The sequence below is a fragment of the Mastigoproctus giganteus genome, chromosome 13 (assembly GCF_048544385.1).
Source record: "Mastigoproctus giganteus isolate SK-2022 chromosome 13, ASM4854438v1, whole genome shotgun sequence".
Taxonomy (NCBI): Eukaryota; Metazoa; Arthropoda; class Arachnida; order Uropygi; family Thelyphonidae; genus Mastigoproctus; species Mastigoproctus giganteus.
The window spans coordinates 148,973,513-148,991,205 of NC_143587.1; the positions used below are offsets into that span (position 1 = coordinate 148,973,513).

At 36.2% G+C, this 17,693-nt stretch overlaps 1 protein-coding gene across 3 annotated transcripts in view; it reads left to right on the forward strand.

Moving 5' to 3' along the window:
* The window catches only part of LOC150076514 (trafficking protein particle complex subunit 11-like), a gene marked incomplete at its 3' end in the record, with an annotated part of 510,629 nt that overhangs the window by 287,293 nt on the left and 205,643 nt on the right, over positions 1 to 17,693 (forward strand). For all 3 annotated transcript variants that reach the window (XM_090388020.1, XM_090388018.1, XM_090388019.1), the window contains 2 exon segments: positions 9,749 to 9,803; positions 14,637 to 14,782. In XM_090388020.1, the coding sequence (XP_090244146.1) occupies positions 9,749 to 9,803; positions 14,637 to 14,782 (201 nt within the window).

Genomic DNA, 17,693 nt, shown 5'->3' on the forward strand with positions numbered 1-17,693 from the left:
GTAATGCCAAACAATACGAGTTTGGGAATAGCCATGAGATAAAGGTTCCATTGGAGAAGAGACAATCACCAAGTTGTGATCTGAAGTGCCTAAAGGACCTCTCACTTCGACCATGTACTTAGAAGGGTTGTTTGTGAGAAAAAGATCAAGCGTATTGGCTGTATGATTAGGATTGTCCGGTATTCTTTGTAGGTAAATGAACAATCTGTGCTAGGTCATTAGTAATTGCAAAAGCCTCGGCATCTCGACCTGCTGGGTCGGTGTGACTAGAAAACGGAAGCCAGCTGGAGTTGTGAACATTAAAATCACCAAGGAAAATTACCTCACTGTTAGGAAAGTTGGACTGGAGAAAGTAAAGTTGCAAAGAGAGGAAGTCAAAGAGCTCCAAGTGATTAGTGGAGTTGGGAGAACGGTAGAGACAACAGATGAATTTGACACAATGAGGTAGAGAAATTTTAAGCCAGAGAAGATCAAAGAGAGGAGATTCCAAATTGCCAAGTCTCCGACAGGGAATATCAGAATGGACATATGCACAAGTACCACCTTTGAGGCGAAAGGAATCATACAGCAAATAATTTGGACATCTGAGATGAGCAGTAGTTGAATCAACCGATAACTGAGATTCAGTCAGAAAAAGTACATGGAGTTTGGAAGACTGCAAGTGGAAATGGACGTCGTTGAGATTAGAATTGAGATCACGTATATTTGTGAAATGAATTAGGAAGTCCTTGGGAGGTTTAGATCGTTTCGCAGATAAGCTTGCTCTATTATTTTGACAATTCATGGTGTATTCAATAGTAAGAAAAAGTGGGTGGGACATGCTGTATGACGTAATGAAATTTTTGGATATGGCATACATGTGGTAAGAATATACCCAGATCCTTGACATAACGTGGCCTCGACAATGCTCCCCGCATACACACTACTCGGACTCCCTCCAGTCACTATCTGGCAGAGTAGAGGTAGCAAGATTATACACTAGCTGATCCGGAAGCCTCCTAGAGAGTTACCAATAGGTTTGGTCCGGTGTACTAACTAGTGGCCGGCCTGCGAACACCGTTTTAGAGCTGTACCCTCGAAATGTAAGGAATATTGGATCTCGCCACAACATTCATCATAACCTCAAAAATCATCAATCATACTGCATGATGGAAGAGATAGGGAAGGGTTGGCCGGACCTTAGCTCTAGAGACTAAACATGGGTTCCACCACTTCAAGCCTCCAATAAGCAAAGTGGTGGTATTTCACCGGTTGATGAGAGTCATCTACCACCTAGTACTGCCTGGTAACATAGAGGGCGGCGTTCCTCCATGTGGTCTGGGTGCCACACCTCGACCCCTGCTTACATTGGTTCCTGTATATCATTGACAAGACACCATGAGCTACCTTTGCAGCCCGTCTGCACTGCTCTGAGCTTGGACATCTAGCTTAATGTCCAAGTTTGCAGACAATACAATGGTTGGGAGGGTTGTTAAGGACAACCCTCCCAATGCTGCTGCAACAGGATCGGGAAAGGTTGAGCAGATGGGCTGAGAGGTGGCAAATGACCAATACTACATATGGGAAACAGCAACCCCAGAGCAATGTATCAACTCAGTGGTACTACACTGACAGTGGTAGAGAATGAAAAGGACCTGGGGTAATTGTGCAGAAAGATATGAAGTTCTCAGAGCAGTGCAGACGGGCTGCAAAGGTAGCTCATGGTGTCTTGTCAATGATATACAGGAATTTTTCTAGCAGGGATAAAGAGGTGATAATCGCTTGTATAAGGCAATGGTCAGGCCACACCTTGAGTACTGGATCAGGAGGCCTCATTTCATGAAGGATGTAGAGCTGCTGGAACGAGTACAGAGAAGGGCAGCAAGATTAGTGAATGGAACAAAGGGTTGCTCTTACGAAGAAAGGCTTAAGTTTTGCCAATTACAGTGTCTGGAAACTAGGCACCGGCGAGGTGATCTGATAGAGGTGTATAAAGCCTTGAATGGTTTGAGCATGCTCAATGCTGATGGGATTCTTCCTCTTGCTCAGATTAATCACCTGAGAGGACATAAATTCAGATTGAGGAAAGACAGATGTAGAATAGATGTGCGGAAATTTGACTTTAGCCAGTGGGTTGTTGGTTGGTGGAACAGACTTCCATCCCTTGTTGTGGAAGTTGATAGCCTAAATAAATTTAAGGCTCAGCTTGACAGGTATTTCGAACAAATGGAGGGGTGAAATGGAAGTGTTTTTTTCATTTTTGGCTGATGCTGCATAAGCTTGCTTTCTTGCATGATATGCCTAATGACTATTGCTAATGACTTTCTTCTGTACACATTTTAATAGTAGTAGTAGTAGTGGCGGCATGTGATGCAAGAAAGCATGTGTATGAGCTTATGCAGCATCAGCCAAAAAAAAAAAAATCACACCATTCCCTCCAAATGCCTGTCCAGTTCCTCCTTAAATTTTTTCAACCTATCAACTTCCACAACGACAGATGGAAGTTTGTTCCAGCAATTAACCACCTGCTGGCTAAAGACAAATTTCTGCACATCTATTCTAAATTGTCTTTTCTTAATTTGAATTTATGCCCCCCTTAGGTTCATAATCTAAACAAGTGAAAGGTTGCCATCAGAATTCAGCGTGCTCAACCCATTCAAGGCGTTTTATACCTCAATCAGATCACATTGCAGGTGCCTAGTCTCCAGCCACTGCAGTTTGCAGAACTTAAGCCTCTCTTGGTAAGAGGATCCCTTCATTCCCCTCACCAATCTTGTTGCCCTTCTCTGTACACGCTCAAGTAAATCTACATCCTTCCTAAAATGAGGCCTCCAGACCTGTACGCAGTACTCAAGGCGTGGCCTGACCATTGCCTTATACAGAGGGGTAATCACCTCCTTTTCCCTGCTGGCAAAATTCTTATATATCATTGACAAAACCCCATGACCTGCCCTGGCAGCCTGTTTGCATTGCTCGGAAAACTTCATATCTGCCTGCACAATTACTCCCAGATCTTTTTTATTTTCTACCACCTTAAGTGTAGTACCACACAGTTGGTACGTTTCTCTGGGGTTACTTCTACCCATGTGCAGCACTTTGTATTTGTCAAGGTTAAACTTCAGTTGCCACTTCTTAGCCCATCTGCCCAAATTATCTTGATCCTGCTGCAGTAGCACACTGCCATTACTGTCATTAACAACCCTGCCAACCTTTGTATCATCTGCAACTTCGACATTAAGTCTGATATACCTTCATCAATATCAATGATAAATATACAAAACAACAGTGGACCCAACACTGAACCTGTGGGACTCCACTAATAACATTAGTCCACGAAGAGCAGCACTCATTGATTACCACCCTCTGTCTTCTCCCCGATTAACCATCCTTTTATCCATTGTAGCAACTTACCCTTAATACCATTCTGCTCCAATTTGTACAATAGTCTTTCATGCACAACAGTGTCAAAAGCTTTCCTGAAATCCATAGATGATATCAAAATTATTTTTTCATCCAGTTTCTTTGTAACCACATCATAATATCCTATCAAATTTGTCAGACAAGACTTTCCCTTAACAAACCCATTCTGTGTCTGAATTATTGCGCAGTCTTGTCTAGATGATCCTGCAAAGCATCTTTAACCAGTGACTCCATTATTTTACCCGGAACAGAAGGTTAAACTAACTGGTCTGTAATTACTCGTGTCACCCTTCGATCCCCCTTTGTGAATTGGGGATACATTTGAACCTCTCCAGTCCGTGGGAACCTCCCCTGAGTCCAAGGATGCTCTCATAATTATGGCTAAGGGTTTGCTTAGTTGCTTTGCCTCCTCCTTTAATATAAGTGGATAGATCCCATCCACCCCAGGTGCTTTTCTTATGTTTAACTTCAACAATTTCTCCTCCACTTTGCTCTCAGTTATTACAAAATCATTAAGTATCCTGCTACAATATGATAACCTTCTGCCATTTCCAAACCTTAATAGCTCCTTGTGTGTGAATGTAGATGCAAAATACTCATTCGGTTTGTTTGCTATCTGGGCAGGATCATCAACAGTCGATCCATCGATATCAAGTGGACTAATCAGATTCATCCCCTTCCTTTTAGAGTTTATATAAGTAAAGAAATCCTTGCTGTTTTTCTTAGCATCTTTTGCCAAGGATTTTTCGTAATCTGCCTTCGCCTGCCTAACCTCCTTTGTGACCTGATTACAGACTAGCTTATATCTGACATAGGCTTCTGAGTCGCTTGATAATTTATATGCATCCCATGCATTTTTCTTCTCTGTTATGAGTCTCATTAGTTCTTGATTTTTTAAGGAGTCCTTATGTGCTGTAATGTAATATCTAGATCGTATGTATAGCTTAGCTTAATTTTCAGCACTCACCTCATAGTAATCCGCTTAGCTGGTGGAGAGTTTTACCACACACACACATAGTGGTTATAGGATTCTAATAACTTACAGGGATTATGGGTTTAAAACTAAGTTATGGGCTATAAAAAAATTTTTAAGAAAGGAAAGTGCACCTTCTATTCTATGGTTGCCTAATTAAATTAAATTAAATTAAATTAAATTAGATGAAGAAAAATAGAAGCTAATAGTCGCACACGAGCGACTTTCGAGATTCCTCGTCTTCAGTTAGCTATAGTGTGGGGGGGGGGGGGGGAGAGCGCGCTTGTGTTATATACGGGTTGGCTTCCCGAAATGCATTTCAGTGCACGTGGAAACTTAATACGTGCTAAATTCCAAATGGGGAAGAAATTGACGGGAATCTTTTTGTTTAACACATTGAGTGATGTATGGCACTTAAACCATTCGATAAGGATTTTGTAGCTAGAATTTAATTTAACTACTGTGATGGCTGAATCGATGAGTGGGTTGTGATTTTGAGATTGGACGTGTTGTGTTAGTTCTGTACTTGCTGAATTAGTTTTGAAGCTATTAAAGTTGTAGTATGGTCGCATGTTGGAAATTTTTGATGTCCCGAATTTTGCTGTTGTACTGCGTATGTAATATGCTTGGCAATCTGATTGGCATCTGATCAAATATATAATGTTGTTGTAATCTTGTGTCTCGTACTCGTGTGTTGTCTTGTATGAATTGAATTTGGAACTTAATTTGTTATAAGATGTGAATATTAATTTGATATCTGTATTTTTAAAAATCTGTTGAAGTCTTCTAGCGTATTGTTAATGATATGGGGGTGCGATAAGGGGTTTATGTATCTTATTCTTGTTCACGTGGTTAATAATTTTGTTTGGGTTATTAGTGTTATTATGAACTTTGGTGATGGTTTCTTTTATTAGTTGTGGTGGGTATTTTCTGTCGATGGATTTTTTGGTGAGGTATTGCAATTCTACAGATAGGTCTGTTTGTGTGTGGCTATATTTTATAGTGTTCTCTATCTGGTTGTATAGAACTGCTTTTTTGATGTATAGAGGGTGGCGTGAGTGGTAATGTAAGAATTTACCTGTATGTGTGTTTTTTCTGTAAATTTTTGTGCCTAAAGATGTGTTTATTTTGTATACAGTGAGGTTTAGAAAATTAATTTTATTATCGGTTTCTACTTCGAGGGTAAATTTGAGTCTTTCATGTGTTTGTTGTGTTATAGGTGTTCAGTAAAGTATTGATGGTGGTTCTGTTGCCTATTAAGAGGACGTCATCTGCATGTCTCATGTATAGTTTAATTCCTGGGGGAAAGGGTTGGAGAATTTTTTCTTCGATAGATGCGAGGTAGATCTCGGATAAAGGGGCAGAGATACCGAGGCCAAAAATTTGTTCGTAGATGTTATTTTGGAATTTAAATTGTTTGGCATCAAGTAACAGTGATGTGAGTTCTAAAATTTCATTAATGTTTAAGTCGGTACGTTTTGTTAATGTGTCGTCTTTGATTAATAGTTCTTTAAGGGCCAGTAGCATGGATTCGATGGGCACGTTTGTGTATAGGGAGATGACGTCGAAGGACGCGAGAATATCGTTTTCAGATATGGTTATGGAAGTTATATTTTCGTGTGCTTGTTTAGTATTGTAGACCCCGAACTGAGAAAATCTCATTAAAGGTGAAATAATTTTGACGAGGAATATGGATAGGTTAGCATAGGCGGACTGTTTATAGGAAACGATGGGCCTTAAAGGATAATCTTGTTTATGGAGTTTGACTATTCCAAAAATGTGTGGGAGAATGTTACTGTGTATGCCTATTTGCTGGAGGGTATGTAAATTAATTTGTTTGTTGGCTCTGAGTCTTCTTAGGATTTCATCAAGTTTATTTTTAAGCTTGTTAATGTTAAACGTGTTGCAAGCTCTGTATGTTGTTGAATCTGATAAGATGTGTAACATTTTCTTTATATATGTGTTTTTGTCCATGATTGCGATGGTATCCCCTTTGTCTGCCTTTTGTATTATAATGTTCGGGGTTTTCATAAAGTTTCGTATGTGGGTTAATTGTTGTTGGGGAATGTTAGGTTTACTAGTTAATTGGGAGTTAAAAACAGCGTTAGTTTCATGTATGATTCGATATTTATATGGGTGGTTATCAAGTTTGGTTTGTATTTCTATCATGGTGTCTTTAACTGGGTAGTTGTTGCTGTTAATGGCGAAATTGAATCCGTATTCTAGACTGGCAAGTTCGTTAGGGGAAAATGTTTGTGTAGAGATGTTAACAACTGAGTTTATGGAGGTTTTTTTGTGTCTCCTAGTGAGTATCCCATTTCTTGGAATGCTTTTGGGTAATCTGATTTAAAGTTGCTTGAATTCGTGTGTTGTTCTGTTGTACGTAATCGTACCAAGTCGTGGGGGTTAGTTCTTTTTTAAGTTTGAATTTAAGGGTATGTATTTGATCTAAAAGGAGATAATTTTCTCTGTATCTTTTCCGTAATTCGGCTTTAATTATGGCAATAGAGGCTTGGTGTATGATAAAAGGGTATTTTTTAACAGTGTTTTTGGTGCAGATACGAGCGAAATTGGGGATTATGTCATACGTGAGACAGTTCTTTAAGAATGTGATGTGGAATTTGTCGGAAAAGCATTTAACTAATAGTTTCGTGAAATGGAGTTTCCTATCGTGCAGATCTGAATGCATTGGGGAAATTGTGGAAATGATAGGCATGCGGAAGAGGTGTAATGTATGATTAAAGGATTTGTGTTAAATTGCCTCTTGATTTTTTAAGGAGTCCTTATGTGCTGTAATGTAATAACTAGATCGTATGTATAGCTTAGCTTAATTTTCAGCACTCACCTCATAGTAATCTGCTTAGCTGGTGGAGAGTTTTACCACATACATAGTGGTTATAGGATTCTAATAACTTACAGGGATTATGGGTTTAAAACTAAGTTATGGGCTATAAAAAATTTTTAAGAAAGGAAAGTGCACCTTCCATTCTATGGTTGTCTAATTAAATTAAATTAAATTAGATGAAGAAAAATAGAAGCTAATAGTCGCACACGAGCGACTTTCGAGATTCCTCGTCTTCAGTTAGCTATAGTGTGGGGGGGGGAGAGCGCGCTTGTGTTATATACAGGTTGGGTTCCCGAAATGCATTTCAGTGCACGTGGAAACTTAATACGTGCTAAATTCCAAATGGAGGAGAAATTGGCGGGAATCTTTTTGTTTAACACGTTGAGTGATGTATGGTGCTTAAACCATTCGATAACGAGGGCTTCGTTTTCAAGGATTTTGTAGCTAGAATTTAATTTAACTACTGTGATGGCTGAATCGATGTGTTGTGTTGTGATTTTGAGATTGGACGTGTTGTGTTAGTTCTGTACTGGCTGAATTAGTTTTGAAGCTATTAAAGTGGTAGTATGCACGCGTGTTGGAAATTTTTGATGTCCCGAATTTTGCTGTTGTACTGCCTATGTAACATGCTTGGCAATCTGATTGGCATCTGATCAAATATATAATGTTGTTGTAATCTTGTGTCTCGTACTCGTGTGTTGTCTTGTATGAATTGAATTTGGAACTTAATTTGTTATAAGATGTGAATATTAATTTGATATCTGTATTTTTAAAAATCTGTTTAAGTCTTCTAGCGTATTGTTGATGATATGGGGGTGCGATAAGGGGTTTATGTATCTTATTTTGTTTATATATCCTTTCTGTACATATTATAATAAATATCATATCATATAACTTTTTTTAATATTTTATATATATGTATTAACAGGAGAGACTGCTTCTACAGGGATAGGATACACTTAAATAGAAAGGGTGCAAGAATATTTGCTGATGCTATCGAGGCAGTATTAGGTGGGTCGGAAAACTGGGTGTTATATCGATTGTTCATAAAATGCATTAGGTTAATTAGAAATTGGTTAGGACCAACCACATAGGGTGTTATAACATGTGGGACATTAAAAAGAGGGTCACTATAAAGAGCTTTGACTGTATAACAAATTATCCCAAATCATGTTTGGCATTTTAACAGTTTCTCATAGCAATGCTATGAGAGACTGTGAGAGATTTACTTAGGTGGCACGGGGATAAACGTACAACACACAAACTGAGTTCTAGTCTTCTCTTTCTGGTGAATCCTTGGAAATGCTGTTGACAGCAAAATTTAAACACAGCAGCGCTATTGTTATAAACAAAATTGACTTAACATTTCTGAAGAGGGAAAAGGTTACTGATTATGATTGCTTGTTTCTTGAAGCAATCATAGTCAATTACTGTCCAATAGATAATGTATTTTAATATAAAATGTGTATGTTATCAGTGAAATATAATTTATAGGGCAGTATGAACTTTAAAATACTTCCTTTTTTTTTTTTTTTTTTTTCATTTACAAAAACTCCTGGTTTCCTCATTGTTTTTTCGATGAAATCCTATTTTTTTTTTGTTTACAAAAAAAAAAGCTCCTGCATTCTTCCTGTTTTTGGTCAAAGAATATCATATTTTCCTGCTGCTTATAGCCAAATTCTAGCAAGTTTACTTAGTCTTTTTAAAATCAGTAAGCAGCTATCTCTCTTTCCTCACACACAATCACTCACTTTAAGTTTCAATTATAATTTTAAGATTTTAAGTTTTGTTTCAATTAGACTATAAACAGATAAGTTCCAAACAGGTTCACCCTGTATTTTGAGTGCTGGCTATCTTATTTCAAGCTGTGAGTGGCGTACCCTGGCTACTCTCCATCCACATAATTTTGTTAATTTGGTGTGGATTGAGAGGGCTGGGCCTGAAGTTGAATTTTTGTTTAATATGTGACAAAGTTGGTTTTGATTGGACTGTAAACAGAAATGTTATTAGGGTGGGGGTGCAGATGTACACATGAAAATCTCATGATTCAATTGATGTTTGGATTGAACACCAAAAAATGCCACTTTTTTGGAACATTTTCTTGGAAAAAGAATTTGACTGTTGAGTAATTAAATATTATTTGTAGCAAGGATAAATAAGGGATACAGGTTAAAACTGTATAAAGCCTTTGTTTACTATTAATGCTGTCAACTAAACATATGAAAATTAGTTCTGCTGCATTTTTTAATAATTCTTCATCCTTAACAACTGATATTAATATATCAGATTGGTCAAACAAGGTGGATTGATTGGAAGAAAAAAAAAAAAAAAACCAAGATTTTTCTTGTCAATAGTTTTTTCACTTAAATCTAACTGTACTCGGAGAAGTTTATCTAGCCCTCTTTTAGTGATGATTACTAAATTGTATACCTAAAAAAAATCAGTGATTTCAATATAATATTACACACTTTTAATCAGAATATTAAGTTTTCTTTTATTGAAAATTAGTTTTCTATGTTTTTTATTTTCAGTGGTTCAGATGGCTGGAGAATATTATTCATTCAAAGAGTACAGCAAAGCATTAAAGTATGAAAGAATTATATATGTGTGTGTATATATATATATATTTTTTTTTTATATTTTGTACAAAAGCCTTTCTTTTGCTTTTGTTTGAAATACGAATAAGCTGATTTCGAAAAATTTGTTGTTAAAATAATCTGGTATATCATTTTGCAGTTTAAGCACCCAGGTGAGTAAGTAAAAATTAAGTTAAAGCAACCATACAAGATGGATTGGCTAATTTAATATTTCATTTCGATCATTGATTATATAGGGTATTTCAAAACTACTGACAAACTTTACAGATGACCTCCTCACACTAATATGAGATAAAAAAGAAAAAAAAGTCTATATGAATGTTTGAACCATAATTTTTGCATGAGGAAATTCTGTAGTCATACATGCAACTGATGAATGTACATTGGATAATGAGGTTTAGTTTGGTGGGACTGTAGAATTGTTTTGTGCAAGCACACTATCTGCCTGTATTTACACTTTGTGTTGAATAAATCTGCCATCATGAAATGAACAAGTACTCTAATTTTGTACTGCCATTAATGGACAAGCCGTGTGGTGCAGTGAATGGCAGCACAAAAGCAGCTGAACTCAACAACTGAACAAGGGAACATTTTTAATTCATTTTACCATATTTTTGGATTCAATCAGAAGTTTCAAGAAAGTTGTCAAGTGAAGGCTGTATAATATAGAGTAACCAAGGACCAAGAAGGGAGTAAATATTGTAGATAGTTGGGGGGGGTTATCCTTTGACTAGCATTCATGACTTTGCACATGCCATTATTGTCATTCATGGTATTCTACGGGGGGGGGGGGTCCTGGCTGGTTGGCTAAATAGGTGAAATAAATTCTTTTGAACACATGTCAAGTGTTATTTGAAGTAATTCTGTAACCTGAGAGTGATTGCTCCTCGCAAACATGACCCATTAAACTTGGATGTGTTAGATTTTAAATTATTCAGGATAGATTTCTTTTGATTTTGTGAATTCTAATTGTATGTATTGTATATAGTTGGCTGCATTTTGCTGTTGATTTTCAGTTTTTATTTGTAAATAGTTATTTATTATTTTATTTATATATTTATTCTAATGTCAGGATCTTCAAGTTGTATGGAGCTTGGGAAAATTATAAGTGAAGAATTGATGGAAACTGCAACTGACGTAAAAGACAAAGAGAGAGAGAGAGAGAGAGAGAGAACAGGTTGATGTGGAGATATCTTCACAAATTCAGGAACTGACTGAGAGGAGGTTTTTAATGGTAGAAGTATTCCAAGAACTCCTCTGAGAGGAAGGTCATCATTGCTCTCGTGTCTGGTTCAGAATCCAAAAGAGTCTAAGAAGTCAAGATCAAAAGTTGGTGAAACTTAATTTCAAAAAAGGACAAAACTAATGGAACTGGTTCAAGAATAAGAGAAATATAGGTGGTGAGAATAAAAGAAAGGGTAAAGATGATAGTGTGGAAAGATCAGTTTCCAGGTTTTGAATATGATAAGGAAATATGCAATTGGTTAAAGGCTTGTTTATTTATTAATGTTAACAGTAAGGTGCCCATGGTGGCAATGTGAATAATTCTTGTGAATTTCCTCAGTTTGAATTTATGCCCCATCAAGTGGGTAATCTGAGCAAGAGGAAAAATCCTATCAGCATTGAGCTTTCTCAAACCATTCAAATCCTTATATAACACAATCAGATCACCTTGCACGTTCCTAGACTCCAGATGCTGCAATTTCCAGAAAACTTAAACCTTTCTTGGTAAGAATACACCCTTTCTTTCCCTTGCCAACCTTGTTGCTCTTCTCTGTAGTTGTTCCAGCAGCTATACATTCTTCCTAAAATGAGGCCTCCAGACCCGTATGCAGTCCTCAAAGTGTAACCTGACCATATAAGAGGATAATCATCTTATTTTTGCTAGCAAAGTTCCCCTGAATTGCTCTGCTACCTGTCTGCACGGCTCAGAAAACTTAATATCTGACTGCACAATTACCCCCAGGTCTTTTTCATCCTCCACATCCTGAGTGTAGTACTGCACAGTTGGTATGTTACTCTGGGGTTGCTGCTACCATATGCAGTACTTTGCATTTGTCAATGTTATATTTCATTTGCCACCTCTCAGCCCATATACTGCTCAACTTTTTTAGATCTGTTTTTTGCATCCAGTTCCTTTGTGACCACATCGTAGTATCCAATTAGATTGGTCAGACAAGATTTCCCCTTTAAGAAAACCATGCTGTGTCTAAACTATACTTGCAGTCTTGTCTAGATAATCCTTCATTACTTCTGTAACCAGTGACTCCATTACTTTCACCGGAACAGAAGTTAAACCAACGGGGTTTGTAATTATTCGTGTCACCCTTTGATCCCCTTTGTGATTTGGGGATATATTTGCACATCTCCAGTCTGTGGGGAGCTCCCCTGCATTCAAGGACGCTCTCATAATTTTGGCTAAGGGTTTACTTACTTTCTTTGCTGCCTCCCTTAATATAACTGGATAGATCCCATCCACTCCAGGTGCCTTCCTTATGCTTAACTTCAACAATTTCTCCTCCACTTTCCTTTCAGTTATTACAAAGTTGTTTAGTTCCCTATTAAGTTTGATAAACTTCTGGCCTCCACTTCCCTACAGAATTCTTCATGTGTGAATGTAGATGTAAACTACTCATTTAGTTTGTCAGCTACCTGAGCAGGATCATCAATCGAACCATTGATATCAAGTGGACAATCTGATTCATCCCCCTTCCTTCTAGAGTTCAGTAAAGAAGCCTTTTCTGTTTTTCTTTGCATCCTTTGCCAAAAATTTCTCGTTATCTGCCGCCTCCATCTGCCTAAACCTCCTTTGTGACTTGATTACAGACTAGCTTATATCTGTCATAGGCTTTTGTGTCATCTGATGATTTATATGCATCCCATGCATTTTTCTTCTCTGCCATGAGTCTCATTAGTTCATCTGACATCCATTTTTTAGAACGTAGTTGTAGTTTTTTTAATTCAAAATGTATTTTGTTATGTGTTCATTGTTTGTTATGAAATACAGGGTGGTCCAAAATAAACCCCCTCTTTATACCTATTTATTTTACAAATTCTTAATAGATTTTCTTATAAATTTTTAATGATTTCCTTTATTAAAGAAACTGAAATGCTGTCATCTATTGTGTAACATGTTCCTTTATGCAGCAGAATGTTAATGTTACAAAAAACGCAAAAAAATTCCCTTCCCATTGTTCTATACAAGCTTCAGACTTTGTTATAACGCTCCTACAAACCCGCATACATATTGCAATGTCAACTTCGGCAGATTTTTCCCAAATTGTTTGTGGTTTCATCTTGTAGACAAGATCTTTCATTACACCTCACAGATAGAAATCAAGTGAGGATAGATCTGGTGATCATGGTGGCCATTCAATGTAACCACATCGTCCTAGCCACCTGTCTGCGAAATTGAGATTTAATCATGCCCTAACCCCATAATGAGGGTGTAGCACCTGTCCTGTTGGAAAAAAAATATTATTTTGATCATAAACTCTAGGCCAAAATTCAGTTTGTAACATCTGCGAATAATTAACCTGATTAACAGTCTCATCAAAGAATATTGGGCCTGTATTGAGCCATCTCATCCCATGGGATGAGATGGCTGCCCAGACTGTGATTCCCAATAGGTTAAAATCTTTTTCCAAAGTAACATGGGATTTACAATTGGACCAATACACACAATAATGATAATGATATGCCTGTTCAGTTTGAAGGTTGCTTTATCTGGCCACCATATCAGGAGTCATCTTTTGTTCATCTTGTTTTCTTTTAAGATTCGAAGAACACTGCTTTTACTTATACCCAACTCCACAGATAGACTTGTACTAGATTTTTGAGTAGTTCTCACCAATGATTGCCTTAATTCATCTGACTTTTCTGCCATTGTTGCTGAAACTGGCCTTTCTGATTTTTTTTTTTTTTTTTTTTTTCTCCCATAATTTACGCTTCCAGTACTTCAAATTTTGTGAGCAGTCTTATGATATTGCAACTTTGAACTTGCCAAATATTAAATTCTTCTGCTAACAAATGAGCAGCTTTAGCTCCATTATTTTTGTTTTGGTAATAATGTTTACCTGCTTCCACTCTTTGTGCCTTTCTTAAATGATAATCCATGTTCATTTAGGGGTAATCTTAAATAAAATTATATTTCAAATCTGAAACAGAAAATTAGGAAACAAAAAAATTAATAACGACAAAAAAAGCCAAAAATTAAGAAGTTATTTGAAATAAACATTTCAAGTATAAAAATAAAAAAAAGGGTGTTACTTTTGGACCACCCTGTATATTAAAATAATTGTCTGCAATTAATTATTATCCTGTTTTTTTTATTGGGATTATTGGTACCAATGAGACTTGGCACAAAGATGTGCCATATGGTTGTCTCATATAGTGATGAAGTATTTAAAGTTTACTTAGCGAAAAAGAGAAGGTGGGGGGAAAGTGATATTATTATTATTTTAAAAAATAAATTAAATTAAAATAAAATATTATTGAAAAATTTATTAAAATATAATGTGAAATTTATAAATTTTTAAAATTTTAGTATTTTTAACATTTCAAATTTTAATCCCTCAAAGGGCATTAAAAAATATATAATAATTTCTTTATTGTGCATCAGTAAAATCAATCACTTTTTTTCCCTTCTCTTTTTCTTTTTACTAATTAATAAATCTCAGATACCGTACCATGACCTGTAAGCATTTCGTGTATGCTGCATTTAAACTGTTGTTGATTAAGATGTTATTTCCAGCCATTCATTTCCTAAATAAAATTGATTATTTTGAAACTTGATCTCAGAATATTTCCAAAATTCTTTCAGTCTCTTAAAGCATATGTTATGGGACTACAGAGCAGAGAAGTGGCAGCCATTGGTATCCACAATTTTAAACTTAGCTCTAAAGTGTGCTTACTTAAGTGCAAGCCTAGAAGATTATATTACACTTGGATTGGAGGTAATCAGCAGCTGTATCCTTTAATAACCTGTTAAAATTAAGAATTAAGTTAAATTAGGATTTGTTTTAGCATGTTATCACAAAAGGGTCATATTAAAGGGTCATCATAGAATATAGTTGTAATTTTGGTGGTTTGAAAAGGTTTTTTTTTTTTTTTAATCTCAATAATTCTAGATTGTAAAAATTAGTAGTTGAATTTTAATTTGTATAACAATTAGGGATTTCATTTATTCTTTTGCATGAATAAGCAATTTTGAAATATAATTTTTAGTTTAAATTTAATATGAAATAACTAATTTTAAGATGTTTCACCGAAATATATTGTAAGCTCTGTATATAGATTGCTTAATATTTGTAAAATAATAAGAGGAGTTTACCTCAATATAGTACATAGAACACTTCCATATGATACCCTCCAGAAATTAAAACGGGAAAAACGAAAAAATCGACAACTTACCGGTACATTAGAGTTAAATATAAATAATTAAGTAATTAAAAAACCAATTTAACACAATTCAAATCAATTTAAAACAATTAAAAATCAAATTAATGCAATTAAAAGAATCTAACGAAAATATTCAAAACGATTTTCCTTCCTGAAGCTGACAACGCTTTTTTGAATTTTCATTCCTGTGATCACGACATGCGGTCAAAAAGCGTTGTCAGCTTCAGGAAGGAAAATCGTTTTGAATATTTTCGTTAGATTCTTTTAATTGCATTAATTTGATTTTTAATTGTTTTAAATTGATTTGAATTGTGTTAAATTGGTTTTTTAATTATTTATATTTAACTCTAATGTACCGGTAAGTTGTCGTTTTTTTTTCGTTTTTCCCGTTTTAATTTCTGGAGAGTATCATATGGAAGCGTTCTACGTACTATATATTGAGGTAAACTCCTCTTATTATTTTACAAATATTATTATCAACGTAGAACGTATTGAGTATTACAGCTCTGATTCATACTATATAGATTGCTTAATAGAACTGCATTTTATCCATGTCACTGAAAAATTCAAGGATGGCAGTTATTAAAGTAAACTAACAATGTGATTTTATTTTGCATCAGAATTTACATTATCTAAAATACTAATATTTCAGAAAGTTAAAATGTGCAAGCTTAAAAGAGCAAATCCAGCTTGTTTCCTATTCAAGATACAAATTTAAATTTTATGATATGCCATCAGACAAGGGAGAGGTGCTCCTTTATAGATAAAGGGCAGAGACAAGATGGATGGTTATTTTTTGAAGGTCAATCCTGAAGCATTGCACTATGTTATGATCAAATAATAATTTCATAGTCATAAATTTTAAAGTTAACAATAATAATAAGAAGAAGAGTGAATCTAACTTAAACTTTATTGCAATTAATTTATTGAAATTAATTCCATTTTTAACATAAATAACAAAACAGAATAAAGTGCAGATAGTAATTTGCAATTTAAGCAAATCAGTTATCATGGTGATAATTGATTGTGTCCAAGCTGTGAATATTCAGCAGTTCCCCATTTAAAAACAAAATAATTTTTTTACTTCTGCTCCTATCCAGCCAGTTCCTAAAAATGGTGACAGATCCTTCTCATCCAATTATAGTCCCATGGCACTTACTTCTACTCTTTTTAAAGTAATGGAGAAATCCATTAGCATTAGTATTAATAGTGGCAAATGATGCAAGAAAGCAAGTTATACAGCATCAGCCCAAAAAAAAAAAAATTTTTTTTCCCCAATTTTACCTATCCATCCCCTCCAATAGTTTGTCTAGTTGTTCCTTGAATTTATTCATACTATCACTAACCACTTCTACACTGGTGTGGAAAACTTAAGGACCAACACTATTTCTAAAGGTTAAAACCACAAAATCTTTACATTAGCATTAGTAGAGGGATATGATGCAAGAAAGCAAGCTTATGCAGCATCAGCCAAAAAAAAAAACCTGCTCCCATTTCACCCCTCCATTCATTCCAAATATCTGTCCAGCTCAGCCTTAAATTTATTTAGGCTATCAACTTCCATAACAATGGATGGAAGTCTGTTCCACCAATCAATTACCTGCTGGCTAAAGGCAAACTTCCACACATCTATCCTACAACTGTCTTTCCTCAATTTGAATTTATGCCCTCTCGGGTGATTATTCCGAGCAAGAGGAAGAATCCCATCAGCATTGAGCATGCTCAAACCATTCAAGGCTTTATACACCTCAATCAGATCACCTCGCAGGTGCCTAGTCTCCAGACACTGTAATCGGCAAAACTTAAGCTTTTCTTTGTAAGAGCAACCCTGTGTTCCATTCACTAATCTTGTTGCCCTTCTCTGTACTCGTTCCAACAGCTCTACATCCTTCTTAAAATGAGGCCTTCAGACCTGTATACAGTACTCAAGGTATGGCCTGACCATTGCCTTATACAAGGGGATAATCACCTCCTTATCCCTGTATATCATTGACAAGACACCTTGAACTACTCTTGCAGACCGTCTGCATTGCTCAGAAAACTTTGAAGGTACGGTTTACTGATGATAGTTGATTCGGTCTCAGCAGCGATTCTGGACGTCAGCTAATCTGGCAAGAGGTTGGCACTCAGTATCACCCCGCAAGCATCACTGAAAGGGATTGATATGGCAGTCGAGGTGTTCTTGTCTGGGGCGGCGTTATCTTGGATGGACGTACACAACTCCAGATATTGGAAGGTGGTACTGTAACCAGTGCATGCTACTGTACTGAGGTAATCTTTCCCAATGTGCATCTGTTCTGAGGTGCCATTGGCCCCAAGTTCGTGTTTATGGATGATAACACCACAACCCATTGCACTGCAACTGTGATATGCTTTTGGAAAGTGAGGACACTGTTCGTTTTTATTGGCTTGCCCGTTCCACCGATCTAAATCCCATCGAACACATATGGAATGCTCTGGGGAGACGCCTAGCAGAACG